General features: G+C 45.8%; 1 protein-coding gene across 1 annotated transcript; it reads left to right on the top strand.

Annotated features, from left to right (window-relative positions):
* The first annotated feature begins 1,836 nt into the window (after positions 1–1,836).
* Positions 1,837–16,685, top strand: fam120b (family with sequence similarity 120 member B). The gene is made up of 11 exons (XM_018749516.2): positions 1,837–1,907; positions 3,114–4,188; positions 4,388–4,574; positions 4,753–4,854; positions 5,252–5,424; positions 5,964–6,056; positions 10,967–11,173; positions 11,274–11,376; positions 13,025–13,150; positions 14,936–14,990; positions 15,963–16,685. Exons 2-11 carry the CDS (start codon positions 3,172–3,174, stop codon positions 16,000–16,002), a joined length of 2,103 nt encoding a protein of 700 aa, XP_018605032.1. The 5' UTR covers positions 1,837–1,907; positions 3,114–3,171; the 3' UTR covers positions 16,003–16,685.
* The last annotated feature ends 1,099 nt before the right edge of the window (positions 16,686–17,784 follow it).

Genomic DNA, 17,784 nt, shown 5'->3' with positions numbered 1-17,784 from the left:
TTGCCAGCGACATCAGGCGCAAGTCCCCACCGAGAGGCAAGAATTATAGGGTCCTCGGTTCGACCACGCTTTAGAATAGCGCGCAGTTTAATAACAACGTAAACTTCATAACGTGTCTGCAGTGCAAATCTCATCTGTTCAGGACAGAAAAAAACATCACACACATATATTGTATTTTTTTAATACACGATATTATATATATATATATGAAAGATTTGGAGAATAACATTTATGCTTACACTGATTACCCTTCGTAACCTGTTGGTCATGTAAATTCAGTCTAATTTTACACAGTTTCTCAACTGACTATTTCTGATAACTAATTCTCAGTTAGATAATATTAACAGTAGAACATATTATGATATGTCAATTAAATGGGTATACCGGTGTTAATTAAGATTCAACATATTAATTGGAAGTTAGAGTAGAAAATAGAACCTGAGTGCAGTGACACTTATTTACCCATTTCCGGATTAATGCCAAAGTAATTTCTTTTAATGAGGCTGCATTCTGAGCGATCGTGGGACTGCGAAATTGTGAAAGGGGGAGTTGAAACGGAGGCGATGTCCCTTTAAAGTGACTTCCCTTGTCCCTGCGAGCATCTGGCCACAGATGAACAGATGCAGGCACCTGCAGTAACGGGGCACATATGTTCCTCCTATTCACACGTCGCAAGACACGGTCGCAGTGAATGGGTTTTGTGCGCACAAAGTAACCAAATATATTCGTCTTAACTCTCGGGGACGAGGTGGGGGCAGGGTGGAGGCATGTGCTGTTATGGCCCTTTTCATCAGTGAAAAAATGGGAGCAGCTCCACAACTGGCTGTTTCAGAGTTTCCCTGGTTACAGATCAGCACAGACAATAATTCATCATTTCTGTTTTGTGCGATAATAGACTAGTGCCCAAGTGAGTGGCATTAAAACAGTACAGTTCTAAAGGTGTACAGAGCCCGAGGTTTGAAAACCGAACTTCAGTGAGTAAACTGAAAAGAGGTGCCCCCAGATGTGTGTGTTGTCGGCTGTGAGACACGCGCATCTGGAGGGTCCAGCTGCTGCTGTGGGTGTGAAGGGGTGAATCTGGCATTACCTGCCGGAAACCCCACAGTTTTAGAGGCACACCCGTCCAGAGCTTTCTCTTGGATGGCTTAGAAGCCCCATAGTTATGCGCGAGCGTGACAGCCGCTCCGAATGCGTGAGTCTCGCCCCCGATGCGTGACACGCTGCCTGAATGCGTGAGTCTCGCGCCTGACGCGTGACACAGAGGGGCTGTGACTTTCCCGTAAGGTTAAACCAGATGCATTTTATGGCTCCAGAGCTTATTTTTTTTTTAGTTTTCTAAAACGTATGTTGTTATTTCGGCTGAAATCTGTGTGAATGAGGAAAACAAATAAAGGCTTAAGCAGGATATTTATTTACGGGCTAAAAGAGTTACATGCTGGTTGAATTAAGTTACACTGAACTCAAGTTAAACCAACGCAGGAAGGTTGAAGTGTTTAAAATAACATGTATTTTGCAGAACTGAAAATTTAGGTGTAAGAAGCTGCTGAATCACTAGTATGCACGAATATCGGCCAGCAGGAAAAAGCCGGCGTTATGGAGTGAGTTGGTGCCACTCTCGTTCACTTGGACTAAAATACGCTGCTGTACAAATGAGCCAAATATTATGCCAATCTGAATAAAAAGCACCATCGACACAACAACAACTAATAATTAAAATAATAATAATAATTCATTGCTCCGCTGCAGTTCCTCCGCGAACAAGACAATCGCTCTCATGCCGGAAGCGGAAGTCCTTCTTGTCACGTGCCGGTGGAGCCCCAATGGCGTGCGCGCATTCAGTAGCCGCGTGTTGCTCCACTCCGCGCTCCTGCAGTCACTCGGCTGTGGACTTACTTCCTGTCTTATAGGTAGGTCCAAGTTCGCTTTGTAAACAAACGATCTGCCGAGTCCTTTTCACGTTTCCACCTGAATATCTGCTTTGCAGTCTATGCTTATGGAACCTTGTTAATCATTCAAAGTTGTGCTTAGATTGACGTTTGGCGGAATAGAAGCCTGGTAGAAAAAGAAGTAACATTTACTCATGATTTAGCTAGCACAGACAGTAGCTAAAACGTCACGTCACGTTAGAGAACAATACAAAAAACTGTTTTTTTGCCGATTTACATCAACAGAAGGAGCGTTTTGGATGCAGACACATGACTGAGTGCAGCCCACGTGTCATATTTCACCAAATGAACCAGTCACAGTTTTGTATAAATACAGAATACACGTCTGTGTGTGACGACTTTTTTCCTCACTGAATCAGCAGCACAGGTTATGCCATATTGAAACGACACAAAAAATAAAACAATCTACAGAACCAAATGTTGCCTCAACTTAAGTCCAGTAAAGAATACTCATTGCTCACTATGCCGCAGTCTTTGGCCAAGTCCTTTTCCTTTTTAAAACATGTTTTCTGCAATCACTTCCTGTCCAAAGTGCAACAGTTGCTAAAATAACAGAACTTTGTCAGACACCCTTCAATACATTAACAGCCAGTCTGATGATAGCGTCATGCTCTCAGACGGCGCGGTGGCACAGCGAGTAGTGTTGTTGTCTCACAGCGCCTGGGTGATGGGCGAGGATGTAGGTTCGATCACCGCTCAGCCTGTTTGGTGTTTGAATATTTGCGTGGGTTTCCTCCTGCTGTCGAAAGACACACTGTTCAACTGCATTGATGACCCTAAAATCACCCAGATTTTAGAGTGTGAAACCGAGACAGTGTGTTTCACTGTTGTATGGATGAGTGACTCATTGTAGGTCACTTTCTAAACGTAAAATGTATTAATAAACTACAGTCTTTACACACACATACATTGTCTGAAACCGCTAGTCCCAAGCAGGGTCGCGGTGAACCGGAGCCCAACCTGGCAACACAGGGCATAAGGCTGGAGGGGAAGGGGACACACCCAGGACGGGACACCAGTCCATCACAAGGCACCCCAAGCGGGACTCGGCCAAACCCACTGCACCAACGTGCCCCCCTACGGTCTTTAAAGCTACTCTAATGACTGTAGAGGTTCACAGGATGCTCTCTCACTGCTGGCAGTATGTGATTGTATCTTCTCCTCCAGGTGGAGATCATTCAGGTGGAGCTTGTAGCAGCTTAATGTTTATCCGTGAACTGCAGAGATGGGAGTGAAAGGTCTTCAGGGCTTTGTGGAGAACTGCTGCCCAGATGTCTGCGTGCCGGTGGACCTGCAGGAGATGGCGACGAATTACCGGCAGGCTGGCCACAGCATGCCCCCCACGCTGGCAGTGGATGGCATGGCCTGTCTGAGACACTGGTACAAGTGCCAGGCTTGGGTGCATGGTGGCCAGTGGAGGGAGTACCTGCAGCACCTGCGTGAGTTTGTGGGCGTGTTCACTGCAACAGGCATCCGCTTGGTCTTCTTCTTCGATGGGGTTGTGGAGGAGAGAAAGCGGGCTGAGTGGGTGAAGCGGCGGCTGAGGGTCAACGATGAGATTGCTGCTGTCTTCCGCCACATCCGAGACCATGGGCGACAGCCAGGCAGGGAGATGTTTTGCCTCCCCCCAGGGCTGGCCACCTTCTCCCGTGTGGCCCTCAAGTCCCTGGGCCAGGAGACCTGGACAACAGTGTGTGAGGCTGACTATGAGGTAGCCAGCTATGCCCATCACCACGGTTGCATGGGCATCCTGGGACAGGACACTGACTTCCTGATCTTTGACAGTGCTCCCTACCTGTCCATTGCCAAGCTGCAGCTCAGCAGGATGACCACTATACTGTTTTCCAGGGAGAGGCTTTGCAGTACGCTGCGGCTCCACATCAGTGACCTTCCACTGCTGGCGTGCATGCTGGGTAACGACGTGGTTCCAGAGCACCGGCTGCAGCGATTGCGCAGGGACTGCATAGCAGAGTACTGTAGGACTTCTTCAGGGTCTTTCCCTCAAGCTGATAAGGTGTTCGCTGTGGCAGAGTTTGTCCGGCAGCATCGTTCCCACATCCTCAAGCAGGGGTCCCAAGGGATTGCCCTGCTTCCTCTCTCAGATGAAGACCGAGCTATTCTGGAAGATGGAGTCCAGTCCTATGTGCTTCCAGGTCAGGAGTCACCCTGGGTGAACCATGACCTCCCCTGCTCTACCTCATCCTTTCTGTTTGAGAGGTACTTGGATGCGGATATACTGAAGGTAATGTGTTAACATCGGAAAGCCATTTGTATGTCAGTATGACATTACTGCTTAAATAGGCCAGCTAGGCCATAACTCCTAGCAGTCACTGCTCTTGTCACTTGTAAACTTTTAAGAACCGTGAAGAAGCTTAGGAAAGTACCATCAGTAAGTGTAGTTTCTGTCTCATGATTATCATTTTCTCCACTGCATTTCACAGGCTTCCAAGGAGAAGCACATAAACTGTGAGAGCTTCATGGTTTATAATGTGCTGCACGACGGCGTTGTGGAGTGCAGTAATACCCTGGAGGATGCAAAAGATGCAGAGCTCCCACCCCAAGCCATGCTGTACCGACCAGCGAGAGAACGCATCTACGGCATCCTGCTGCCAGTGCAAACACAAGGAAGTGAGTGTCTATTTTTCTGTTAACCTTGGCCACGTCCCCAAAGTCCTGTATACAGTGTGTGGCTGTTTGAAATGTTCATGTTGCTTTTCCAGTAAGTTAAAGCTTGAAACGTTTTCACCAGACCCCTCTCCTCACAGGTGTTCGTGTGTCTTTATATGTGTGTTTCTGTGTTTACCAGGTAGTGGATTCACACCCCCCGTGGTCAAAGAATGGTTTGTCTCCCCCATGAATCCATTGCAAGAGCCAGATAGAGTGTCTCCATGCTCTCTCAGTCTACCAGGTATTGTTTTAAGTCAAAGTGCCATGTCAGTCATAATTATGTTTTGAGGTCATCATGTCCTCATTTAACATCCTGTACTTGAATTAGCCATAACATCACATTCTATGCACATTTCTTATAATTTATTAATCTAACTATTACTTTTCTCCAAAGTGAACTCCTATTAGCTTTTTGTATGAAGCTACTTCGAGGGATTTAACCATTTGTGCAGTAGGGTTGTTTTTACTGCATCCATTATTACCTATTTCACCAATCTATCATCCTTTCCTGTTACAGCAAATGAGGGCATTTCATGCATTCTTGTTACCATATCAGTGTTTTCCTCCTAGTAGGTTTTGGTGGTATAATAAACTTTTTCATGAGAATGAGGGTGTGTTTGGCGTCCTCTGTCCCCTAGGAGGACATCCAGATCTGAAAGTCCTGTGGTTTGGGACAAAGCCAGACGTGAAAGGTCTTCGCATGTCCACATTCCTGGCCATCTTTGACCTGCAGGACTTGGCTGAGACTGGCGACCGCTTGGATCCGCCACTGATAGCCGTTGTTTGCCTTGTCACATATCTTGCCTTACAAGTAGGGAAAATTACAGCTTTGACACGGTGTTTTGTTTCTCTCTGGAAGATTGTTTGCTTAATTATTTTGGTGTGAATCCAGACATGTTTAAATCCAGCATGTGTGGAGTTTGCGTGTTTGCCCTGTATTCATATAGGTTTTTTCTCGATGCTCCCACAATGCAAAGACATGTATCAGGCGTGTGATTGTTTTGTGATGGACTGACATGCCATCCCGGCTGTACCCTACCTCGCACCCTATGTCTCCGGTTCACTGTGACCCTGTTTTAGACAGGATGAGTGGATGGATGAATGGATTTTTTTTTTTTTGTGTATCAGTTTTTCCTGTTAATTTATTTAAATTGATTTCTTGTGATTTTATTTCAGATACTTTTATTGTAATGTATTCTTTTTTCCTCCGTTCTTTTTTATCCATATTTATTTTGTTTTCTTTTTTAAAGGCACTTTGAGCTGCTCTTTGCTACAAATGATACTTTAAAAATAAAGATTATTATTGTATTTATTATTGTTTTCTTGAATGGACTCTTTGCTGTTTTGCAGGACAGTCACCTTTGTTTGGAAGATGTGGATGCTTTCCTGAGCCAGGCGGTCTGCCTCGGATTCAAGACAGACGCTGAGCTGCTCCGTACTAATGTGAGCCATGAGTACACCCTTCACTTTTACGTGACTGTTCTCTCTTCACATTTGCCCCCCTCTTTTTCTACCGAGGAACAAATAAAATGAGGTAGTTTGTTGAACCCACCTAGATTTATTTTGGCCAGGTTTATTTTACTATTCTTGGCTGCCTGTGCTCAGCAGTTAAGCTCCACAAGCATGGCACCTGCTTGAGTTTATACAAGGGACTGGCATTGCAATAACTTCTCTGGAGGGTTAAAAGAAAAGAACTACAAGACTGAAAAGAGAAGTGGCAATTTGCTTTAATGTGTCAGTCTATTTTAGTTAATTTCTGCCTTAATTTAGTGCAGCTGTTGGCACAGTCGAAGGCAGTGTACTACTGTGGTGTCAGTGCCTGCTTTTGGAGATGTGTATGAATAAACAGCCCAGGGGGATCAGGTATCTGCAGGGCATCTCCATCTGTGTTTGCAGCGGTACCTTCTAACATCCTTGACGGTGACATTAAATGCATTGTAGCTGGTGACTTGTACCCATCCTCTCTGTCCTCTTCTGTGCGTGCTGTGATAGGCTGAACTGGCATTCCCTGCATTCCCAGCCTCTTTGGTCACTGGTCGCGATTGTCACAAAATGCTTTCTGGCCTGTGTGCCTTTTTCACACCCGTTTTATCTCCTTTATCTGACCATTCGCACTGAGCAGAAAGGTCATCTGGATTACTGCATAGGTGGTCCACCTCTGTGTGTTTTCATATCTAATCTCTTGCGATCATTGCTTTCCCAAAATTCTTCCTTTAGACCAGTATGGAGAGACTCATGTTTATTGTAACATGTTTTTAATTCCTGTCTTTTAATTTTTTTATTTACATCTGGTAATTCTAGAGACAGAAGATTGCATACTGGTCACAACAAGCTCTTTCCTATCAAAGGACCCTTGAGCAAGGTTACTACCCTGAATTACTCTAGCAAAAAATTACCTTGCTGTATGAATGAGTAAAAAATTGTAAATAACTTAACGCTTACATCTTACATTTATTCATTCAACTGATTCTTTTTCCCAAGGCAACATACAATCCAGAGAAAGCAAAAGTGGATTTCACCAACAGACAGTGATACAGATAAAGACATCTGAATGTAGTATAGTTAGTTTGTCTGATGTCATCGTTCAAACCATCATACATTACAGTGGATGCTGCATATGGAATTGGTAGAAAGTACAAAGGTATTTTTGACAAATGATATAATGTAAATTTATGGAGGTGGTAGGAGATCCGGTGAGAAGTAAGTCTGAGAGATGTTTTTTGAGACTCTTTGTGAACATTGAGAGGGATTCAGCAATTCTGAGGGACAGAAGGAGATCATTCAATCACTGTCAAGCCAGAACCCAGAATCTTTTAGCTTTTGATTTTGGACCTCTCGTGTGTGGGATCACCAAGCAGCCATCAAATCGCTTTGGAGAAAGGCATAAGCTGAATACATGAATATAATGACAGTACTCTGGCATATTTGCCTTCAGTCATTTTAATTTTGTTTCATAAATTCTCTTCTATCAAGAGTATTACATGTTAAGAAACATTAAAAACATTAAATGGATAAACACAGAAGAGAAACTAACAAAGCAAAGAGAATAACCCAAATTTTTCTGGAATGCTGCGTTTTTAATCCTGCGAGAGCTTGAGCAAGATGTTGGAGACTCTTACATGGAAGGAGAGCATTTCCCTCCAAAACAGCAGGTCCCCAAGAGAAATTGTTTCTTGTTGTGAAGGGAAATGGCACAGTGCGTGGACACTTGGGCATTTTTGTGACATTCCCTCTGTCAGCTGCTCCCGCTCTGGCCTGAAGCAGAGACCCAGGTTGCGGCAATGTGCCTTGTGCCGTCCCCTCCCGCTAGCGACCACAACGCCACTAGTGCTCCCGCCCTAATTGAAACCCATCCCGCCTTTTGTTCCGGGCTCCAGTGGCCGAGGATGGCCTGTGGTTTTCCTCCTTCCTTACTGATAGCGCTTCCCCTGGACGAGATAATCGCTGATAGCAAGGAGAGGGGCACAAATTAGAGCCTTGGGGGTGACATACAGGAAACAGGCCTCTGATTTACTGCACCTGGAACATCTTCCAGTTGTACACTTGGGGTGAGCCCTCTGCGGGTGCTGTGAGGTGTGGGGCCAGGCTGGCAGTTCAAGTAGGCAGTGCTGCATGTCAGCCACAAGTCAGGTTCAGTGTTGTGAGCACCTTCCTAGACTAGCTAACAGCAACCTGTAGAAAGGTACCAGAAGAGAGAGATCAGTTAATTCCGCTCCAGAATGCACTCATCAGCAGCCCTCTGCTCCATTATACCTTCTGTGATCAAGGCTCTGAAGGCTGACATGGAATCCCACTTAAAGAAGTTGGCAGGTGGGAAGTTGAAGGATTTTTCATCTTTGCCCCTTGTAGACCGTAGCCCCCCATTAATGTATTTTTAACAGTTTTTTTTGTCTGTGAATTCTTCTCTAGTGGTGTTGACAGTGTATGAATGGTCTTGTTTGACTAGTAATTATTCATCGTTTGTAGCTGTGTGTCTTGCTTGAGTAAGCGGGTATGCTCGTGTGTGCAGGCTCCCGTTTTCCAAGTATTTCCAGTATAACCAAGGATAAGGATACAAAACCTTGAAGGAGTGAACATTCTAGAAATTTCCCTAAAAAGTGAAAAAAGAAACGTTCATTTAGGTTGCTAAAAAAGTTTTGAAGTGGGCCACCGAAAGTCTCCACAAAGCGCGCGTGAGTGTGTGTCATTAGTAAGTAGCGCGACGTGCTCTAACACATGTGCTCGTACAGCGTTTGTTTGTGTGTGCAGCCAGCGCACAGCAGCAGCAGGTGTTGAATGGGTGGACTCTGGGGGGAGTTGGGCAGGGAGGTGGGGCCTTGAGGGGGGTGAGTAAGGGAGGCTGGGATGGAGAACGATGGCCCCGCTGTTGGACAGATGAAAGTACACAAGGCCAACTAGTCTCTCATCTGCCTCGGGGATGGCTGTGGTGGGCGGGAGTGTCGGGGGGGGGCACACGCACCTGTCACCGGGGCTATTGTTGCACCCCATCAGGGGTGATACTGTCACATCTGCCTGAAATCTCAGAAGAGAAGGAGTGTGTGGGGGTTGGGGGGAAGAGAAGGGGACAGATGGCACAGACTCTCGAGGGGCCTGCCTGATACCTCTCCCTAATCTCCCCCCGCAGGGCTTCTCAGAGTGAGAGAATGCCCTCCCCGGTCCGGCCAGAGGATGCCGTTGCATAAAGGAGCGCAGCACCGGCCTTCTGCTCAGGGATAATAGCGCCTCTTAGTCTCAGATAGCAAATCCACGGGACAATAAGAGTCGTGAATGGGACAGCTCTAGGTGGCTTAGGCTGGTCCACATTAAACCATTTAAAGACCGCCTCTGCTGTGCAGTTTTCAAACTAATCTTAAAAATGAGCCAAGCATGACATAAAAAATACTCCTAATAAATACCTGAGTATATTAAATTATTAAATTGAAAATATTTTGAGAAAATCCCACTAGTGTAATTCTGTGCCATTTGATCATAGTGACTTTTCTTGACATTTCATAGGTGGGTAAAAATTGACACCCAAACTAGTTACATCCAGATTTGTAATCAAAAAAGAAATGATGTATTAACTTTATGCCTGTAATGATTCCTGGATCTGATTATTTTATCAGCACCAGAGCTCTGCAGTTTACCTATAAAAATTCATGGGAAACTGAAATTTAAAAATTAATTGTAAATAACAAACAAATAAGACAAAAATGCCCAATTAAAAGATGAAAATTGTGTTTGTAAACACGTGCTGTGAATATGTTGTAATACTATAATATAACTTAAATGGTCTAGTTCATTATTTGAAAGGCACCGAATGCTGGCCAAATGAGTAGGCGTTCCCTGTCAAGCCTGTGTTGCCTGTTGTTGTCCAGGGCAGCTGGGGAGAAGATCTTTGTGGCAGCAGCTGGAACTGCAGCTGTGAAGGGGAGATGCCCGTATGATGTTTGGAGAGGAACGGTGAATAACTGACATAGTGGTTGAGTTGGTCTTGCACACCTCTGCATCTCAGTGGCCAATGAAAAGAGAGGGGTGGCGTTCCCCAAAAACAGACACATGCCGACTGTGCAGGAATCTGGTTGGTGGGGTGGTTGGTGTTTGGATGAGGAGGGGGCCGTAAGGGTGCCTTAAAGTGCCTTTGAGTAGCAGCTGGTCCGTACTCTCTCGCTGGGACCACCAGAGACACTGTTCTTTTCCCAAGTGCTACTGACCGGGATTCCATGTCAGAAAATGTATTTAACATATTTCCTTCATTATGGACAAGATGCATTAGCAAATAATGACATTGTGATTAATTAGTGAATCACAGATGAGCGTCTGCCTGCCCTCTTTCTCATTTATCCCCACGAACAGCAGGCAGGTGAATCCATATTGATTATTTACCAGCTCCCGTAGTGCAGCAGCTGCTACCATAAGCCATGTCAATAAAACGTTCCTGTACTGTTTGAGAACACATACCTAGTAAAATGTGAGTAGAATGCGTTGTTTGAAGCTGTTTGGCTCAAGGGCATGAACTAAGGGCAACCTTATCATAGCCTGGTCTTCAGCAGCTCTGTTTGTTTTGGTTCAGCATTTTTTGAGTGCAGAGCAGGTGGAGAGGCCTTATCACATGCTCTTATCAGCTGGCAGCTGGCCTCCCAGGTGAGGCCCTGAGAGTAAACACAGGGAACATCTGCCTCGCTGGTAACTCGAGCAGCTCCATCTACTTCCTTCTTGCAGGTTGTTGGTGACCCCTCGTATGTGAAATACCCACCTCTGGGTGGGAGGAGTCTATTGACAGGCTCATTGAGGACCCCCCTACCCAGCTCACACCAAGATCAGGTCAGGTGATGGTCCTTGGCTGAGTTTTCACACTGTCCCCCCCGCTGTAGGTCAGCTATGTGGACTCCAGAGCTGTCCAGCTTGGGTCCCTATTCGTGCGGGGGCTGAGCGTCCTTGCTACAGCCAACAGTGCCTGTGGCTACCCCTTTCTGATGGATGATCTGATGCCATGGAAGACCTTTGACGGCGTGCTCTTCCATTCCAAGTACTTGCTCGCCCACTCCGGTAGTCCAGAAGAGGAGCTGCTTGAAGGCGACGTAAGTGGCTGGCCTGGCAGGGGGCAGGTAATGTGGGGCTTTCCTCAGGTGGGTGAGGATTTTCATCATGCTGGCGTTCCTTTCTTCATCTTCCTTCCAGGCATCCCAGTTATCACTCTTCCAGCATCTGAGGGAGGTAGTTTTGGGGGTTTGCATGCGACGAGGCAAAGTCATCCCACCCAGGGCCGAGGCAGCTGTAGCTGGTGAGAGCACACGTTTCTACCACTTGAAGTGTGGCTTTTAAGAAGGAGCTGTGTTGTTTTATATGTTTTTATTTCCCATATTTGTAAACACAAACCATCGTCTCCAGCTCCGCTAACGTGAAATCTGTAACAGGGTCCGGTGTTTGGCCTGATCTCAGACAGAGACAGTTAGACAAGGACTGTTACCATTCACTGACAACCCCGCTGTTCCTCCCGCGCCGATATTTGCCGTTGTTTGCTCATTCTGCTGTTGAAAGAGAAGTTGTGTTTAGTCTGGCCTGAAACTCAGGAAGGGTTTCTTCAAAGACCAGCCTCTGTTTTCCTTGATAGCCGAGGCTCGTAAATGCAAGCCTGTTATTATTACTATTATCCATATGCTATAAATAAAAGGAGGAATCAGAGTGGAGGATATGCACCGCACCGTGCGGGACTGAGGGTGCCCCTTGCGGGGGGAAAAACTATCTAGCAATCTGGAGTCCATCTGAGCCTCGGCGCTGGGCTCCCTTCAGTGTTCCGGTTGTACATAATTCGGGATATCCAGGATGCTTTGTCATAACGAGAATAATTCTGGGTTTCCTTTTATAGGATTCGATCTATATTAAGTAACATAACAAGACAACAAAATTATAATGTGGGGGTTGTTGCAAACCCCCCACCCCCACAACCACCACCAAAACTGGTATCCAGCGCCTGCGGTTCTTTTGTCAATTAGGAAAAAAGCTCAACAGAAATTGCATCCATGTGTTTGTTCTCTCGCCGTCAAGCAACACACGAGCTGTGCTCTGTTTCTGTTCTGGGTACAGCCTTTCCTCTCTTCTTGTTCTCCTGCTCATTCATTTGTAGCGCTAGTGTCGTTTGCTTGCAGGGGTGATTGATGAGTTCTGTGCACCTCTCGCTTGTTCTCAGTGTTTCTGAATGATACTATTGCAGGTTATCCCACCTAATGAAGTGATTTGGGAGCAACAGATCAAACCGAATAACTGCATTAACACCAGTTGAATAGTTAAAAGCGCAAATACTGTATCACACTCTGAGGGATCTTAAAGTGGCCATGACAGTTGTAAGTTCAAAATCCAAATGGTTATGGTTATCTCAGAATGACATATGGGGAACAAAAATAAAACGATGTAAAATTGCTGATACCCTGTTATTCAGCAGGAGAGCATGGTATGTATTGAACAGCAAGCATCTTCACTACTGTAAGTAGAAAGAATGATGAAAGAAAGCGGTAACAGTACCACAGTGACTTCAGTTATGAGGTACAGAAACAAGTAATGCATGTGGGTTGGGTTTGCGTGTGTACATCCGTGTTTCCGATACCCATGTAACAGAGCAGACATTTATTTCAGTTGTTTTCCCCTTGACTGGGGAATTTCAGCTTATGAAATTTCATACACAGCAGTTTGAATATGCCACTCCTCCTGTGCTCACAGTAGACATATAAAAAGGTATGTCTTTAATTTACGTCCCAGGCTTGACTAGTAATCATTGCTCCAGTGCTGTGGGGAGATAGCGGTGGCGCTCTGGGGTGCAGGGAATTGCATGGTTGGCGTTTTGGATGCTTCCTCAAGTTTCTGCCTAGCAGTGAATATTTATACTGAAGAAACATTCTGACCATGTAATTAAAACTGCATTTGAATATTTGAAGCGTCCCTGGGGAAACCAACGGGTGCCGGAGTCAGAAGACCCCAGCTCATGAAAAGTGCTGGGCAGAATTGTTCTCCTCCACAAAACAACTGGCCCCAGATGAGAGGCACCAGAGTCCGCGGGCAAGGTACCACCAGCAGGGCCTCCCGATTGGCTGGAGGCTGGAAAAGAGCGGGTCGCCGATTGGCTGGAGGGGGGGAGGAAGTGGGCGGGCCTAGTGTCTGAACAAACATGACAGGGGCTGACAGAAGTAATCAACCACGTAACAACAATAAATGAATTCCGACAGCCAGGGCCCCCACTGCGAAGGCTTGTAAATTTTCTGAAATGGAAAGAAGCAGCACGCTCCGTCAAACAACTTTAGACAATGGCTGCGTGTCGAAACCACCCAGCTGGCGTGAAACATGCCTTTCAAGAGCCTTTGACTCCCGCTTCTGTCAAAGACCTGGCATTTATACAAGAATTTATACAAATTTGTACAAAAAGCACTTGATTAATCCATCACTTTGCATCAATGATCATTTACCTTAGCAATTTTTCTTTACCCTGTTTTGATCAATTGGTTGTGCTCTACAGGGTGGTGGTAGTCCCAAGCCTATCCCCCAATGGTTTCTGTAGAATAATAGTCAAAATACCCTTTGTTCATCGCTCTGTGTCACTGTGAGAGAAGAGCGCTTTATAACACTAAATTGAATTGATGTAAAAAGTAGAAAAACATAGAAAGCATGGAGCCAATTTCCGAGTGCCATTAAAAGTTCGGATACTGACCGGGTTTTTGATACACTGCCCAGAGGCAACCTTGTGAACTGGGTTGCTTTCAATCTTGGTGGCTACCGATGAGTCAGCGGGTCACGACAGCGCTCACCTTGCTCAGCCTGACAGAATGAGCAGGTCCTGGAGCTTGTAATCAAGAGAGAGAATGGAAAACCCGCTAAATGTGGGGGTAAAAGTGCAGCGAAATGTGGGGCTGTGGCAGGGAAGTCCAGCATTTGCTCAGCACCAGTTATAAAGGGCCACATGTTTGCTGGTTTTTTTTCCAACCTACAGTCTTAATGACTTGGTGAACCCAGTCATTTGCCCAGTTTGACATTTCTGCAAATGATAAATTAGAAATGGAAAGGTCTAAGCTTTATTTGTAGTTTGTGCTGAAAGTCAGCAGTACGTCATGCCTCCCAAGGGGAGGAGGGATCATGGTAGTTATATGCTAGGTGTGCGAATCACAGGGTAATAATGAAAGTGTACCAGGAAGGACATTTACATGCTGGCAAACCCTTTGTGATAAAAATCGGGTTTTTAACCACTAGCACGTGCCCCCTGCTTAACAAGAACTGCCTCTTCAAGGAACAAGTATAAGAAAATGAGAAGTGCATCCTGGGTAATTTACCGTGGCTGCAAAGTGAGCACTGTCTTGGTACCAAGACCATGTTCAGCTAGTTGAAGAAGGAGACAAGGAGAGTTTCGCAGCAGTCAGTGTGCAGTTGGTTGTTAACTTTGTGATGCAGAGTTTTACTTGAATGTTTTATGTAGGAATGTTTTTTCATATGCGATTTACTGGTGGGTGTGCTCTGTCTCGCACCCTGTGATTCTGGGATAGGATCTGGGCCACCGCAACCCTACAATGGATGAGCAGTTATTGATAATGGTGGTTGGAGTTTTATTTACATAGAAAACTCTGTTACAGTCTCATACTCACAGTGCAGTCTGAGTATTTTATCTACAGTTCCACAGTAGTATTTTCAAATCATTGGGATCTAAAGTTGTTTACGCATAACTTTACATTTGTCTTTTTTTATGTGGATCCACACCACTTTTATGCGGTTCAAAATGAAAATTAATATGACAGAATAGGGGAGTGAATTGAATGAACTGTTAGTAACTTATTTACCATTAACTGCTCTGTGTTCTGCTACAGGCTTTGGCAGCCGGTCAAGACATCCAAACCGGCAGCGGTATCGCCTTGCTCCTCGGTGGGTTTGACCGAGAAACACTCTTCACTTTCATGTAACCAAGACCTTTCGGGTTTTTTCCTCACATTTGTCACTACTGACTGAACATGAAAACTATAAGCTCCTCTGTCATCCTTCTCATTACACACATTTTTCTGGGCTTTCCATGAATACATGGACCTTTCTGAGGTGCTTCCAGGGCTTAGATCTCAGTGCCTTTCTAGAATTGTATCCTAATTAGGATTTTAGGCCATAGTCTTTTAGTTCTGCATGCATATCTTTACCTTCTAAAGCCACGAAACTCTATAACTGAAACTCTGACAAATTGATTTATTTTGAGTACTTTTTGTTATTATGCCTGTGTTTATTTTTGTGCCAAAGTCTCACAGGCCAGTGTGTTGGGTAGCAATAAGGGAACAGGAAGTCATGTAGCTTAGTCCGCTGGCTGCTTTTATTGGGCGGAAATGGAGAGCATGAGCAGAACAATGAGTAAAGCTAGTTTGACCACCTAAAACAACACAAAGCAAACTGAAACGGTAAATGTGGGCCACCGGGGGACCTAATTCTATAGCCTTTAGCGAAATTAAGTAACCTACTGACTGAATTGCATTCCAGGCTCTTCACAGGGTCTTAGCACGTGACATGGTGTTGCATGGCTGTCTTCAGTCAGGGCTGCATTCACTGGCTGCTGCTACAAGGTTAGCGCACTAGTTAACGTGGTAGCAAGCCGCCGTTTGCCTGCTCAAAGTGCAGACAACTGACTGGCATTGTAGATGTAGTCTCTAGTTTCTCCTGCTTGTCAGTCCCACAAGGGACCCTTTGTGTTCCTGGCAGATGATTCTCTGAAATCCATGATGTTCTACACAGACGCCAGTGCCAGAATTCTTGCCTGTCGTTTCCCCGTGAAAAGATGCCGCTCTTCGGTTTTTGCCAAAAGTCAAGGAATTCTTCAGTCGTTTTCTTCCCTCTGTCCTTGGTTTTGCCTAATTGCAGCTGGCTCCAGCATCAGAATCCCCATCCCAATTGCCCCTGACATGCATCCTCGGATTGAGAAGAAAGGCCCACCGCAGAGGTCCTGGGGATGAGCTCCGGGAGCCGTATGCGGAGGAACGACAGCTGCCGTCGCCTGGTCTCGCCTCCCTCCCGTCCACCACCGGTTTAGCTTGCCGCTTCTTGTGGTGAGCTTCTCACAAGAAAGAAGGAAAAAGACACACACACACCCTGCGGGCCAGGGAGTCTGCTCTGAGGATTGGTTTTTTGCTGACGGACATTTGTGGCCTCCAATAGCATTGCAGCGATGCTGAGAGTCATCACATGCCTCGGTTCCCTTCTTGAAAGATGAAACAGCAGAGCTGAGCTGGGTATCAGTCTGAGAGGCAGGAAGGAGACAGTAATAGATCATCAAAAGGAATTATAACAGTTGAAGCAAGCACCAGTATGACTGGAGTTTGTCTTACTTGTGTCCAAAGTCTGCAAGAAACTGGTGCTTGAAACATATCAAAATGAGAAGGGGGACATTGGGATACAGAGTGTAGCTTGAGTTACCCTGTATTCTGGTTGGTTCTGTTTTTTTCTGCATGGTGTATTGCTAGATCTTAAAGATTTCTAGAAATCAAAAGATTTCAAAAGTTCCCATAATGTTGTTGTTTGAACACCCAACACCTCCCTTCACACTTAGTGATTTTTTTTTTTTTTTTTTTTGCATTTCTGCATTTTAAGCTAGCAAAGCTGCTAAGACCTGTTGCTCCTACACAGCGTTGTGTTGCAGATTACCGGGGGCCCCTGGAGGGTCTTTGTTAGTGTGGCAGTGAAAGTGCAGTTGTGTGGGGCACTAACTTCGCCACCCATCCTGTGTTAGGGAAAACACCTGTTCGAAGTGCTGATCAAAGGCTGCTTTTGTCTACTTCTGAGCTTTCTCAACCTGCCAGGGCTCAGAAAATCATTTGGGACCCAATGTCAGTCAAAGGGCTCCATTGTATCAGCTATTCATGGATCTCTTTTCTCCAAGAGTATTTCAGGCTATTGGTTTTTATGTGGGAAGCAACAACAGTAAAAGGGAAGCTCTCGGAAAGGAATGACAGGCCACGCGGGGCTGGCTGTCCACCAGATGCTCTAATTAGTCCCAGATGATCTCTTATCGGGGGTGCGGTGGCGCAGTGGGTTGGACCAGGTCCTGCTCTTCGGTGGGTCTGGGGTTCGAGTCCCGCTTGGGGTGCCTTGCGACGGACTGGCGTCCCGTCCTGGGTGTGTCCCCTCCCCCTCCGGCCTTACGCCCTGTGTTGCCGGGTAGGCTTCGGTTCCCCGCGACCCCGTATGGGACAAGCGGTTCTGAAAATGTGTGTGTGTGTGTGTGTGTGTGTGTGTGATCTCTTATCTTTCAACTCATGTGGCTTGACTAGACCCAGTTTAACAGAGTGGTATGCAGCTTTAGACCTAACGTCAGCAAACAAAATCGGTAATAAAGGTGTTAGTCGAGCTTCATCTGAAAAAATGAAAGACAACAGCCCCCTTAACAACAACAGTTGATAGTGGAGTAAGATGGAGCTGGGGTGTAATGGAGGGTTTGATGTTCCTCGTGTGAAAAAGTTGACGGTCTGCAGTTCAGGAATCTGTGGTTCAGAGGTTTGACTTCCGATGGGCGTGCTTTGAGAGACCTGCAGCCTGAGCTCTTTGAAGGTCTCAGAAACCTTGCAGAAGCAACATGGCGTCACGTTGGCTAACCTCGCAGCCAAATCGGTGTCCTCTCTCCAAATCACATACTCTGTCAGATTTACTGCATAAATTATTTAGAGGAGGACTTAGACTTATCCTTATA

Source organism: Scleropages formosus, chromosome 4 (assembly GCF_900964775.1).
Source record: "Scleropages formosus chromosome 4, fSclFor1.1, whole genome shotgun sequence".
NCBI classification, from domain to species: domain Eukaryota; kingdom Metazoa; phylum Chordata; class Actinopteri; order Osteoglossiformes; family Osteoglossidae; genus Scleropages; species Scleropages formosus.
The sequence above is the reverse complement of the archived record's forward strand: the minus strand, read 5'-3'. Positions and strand labels throughout refer to the sequence as shown.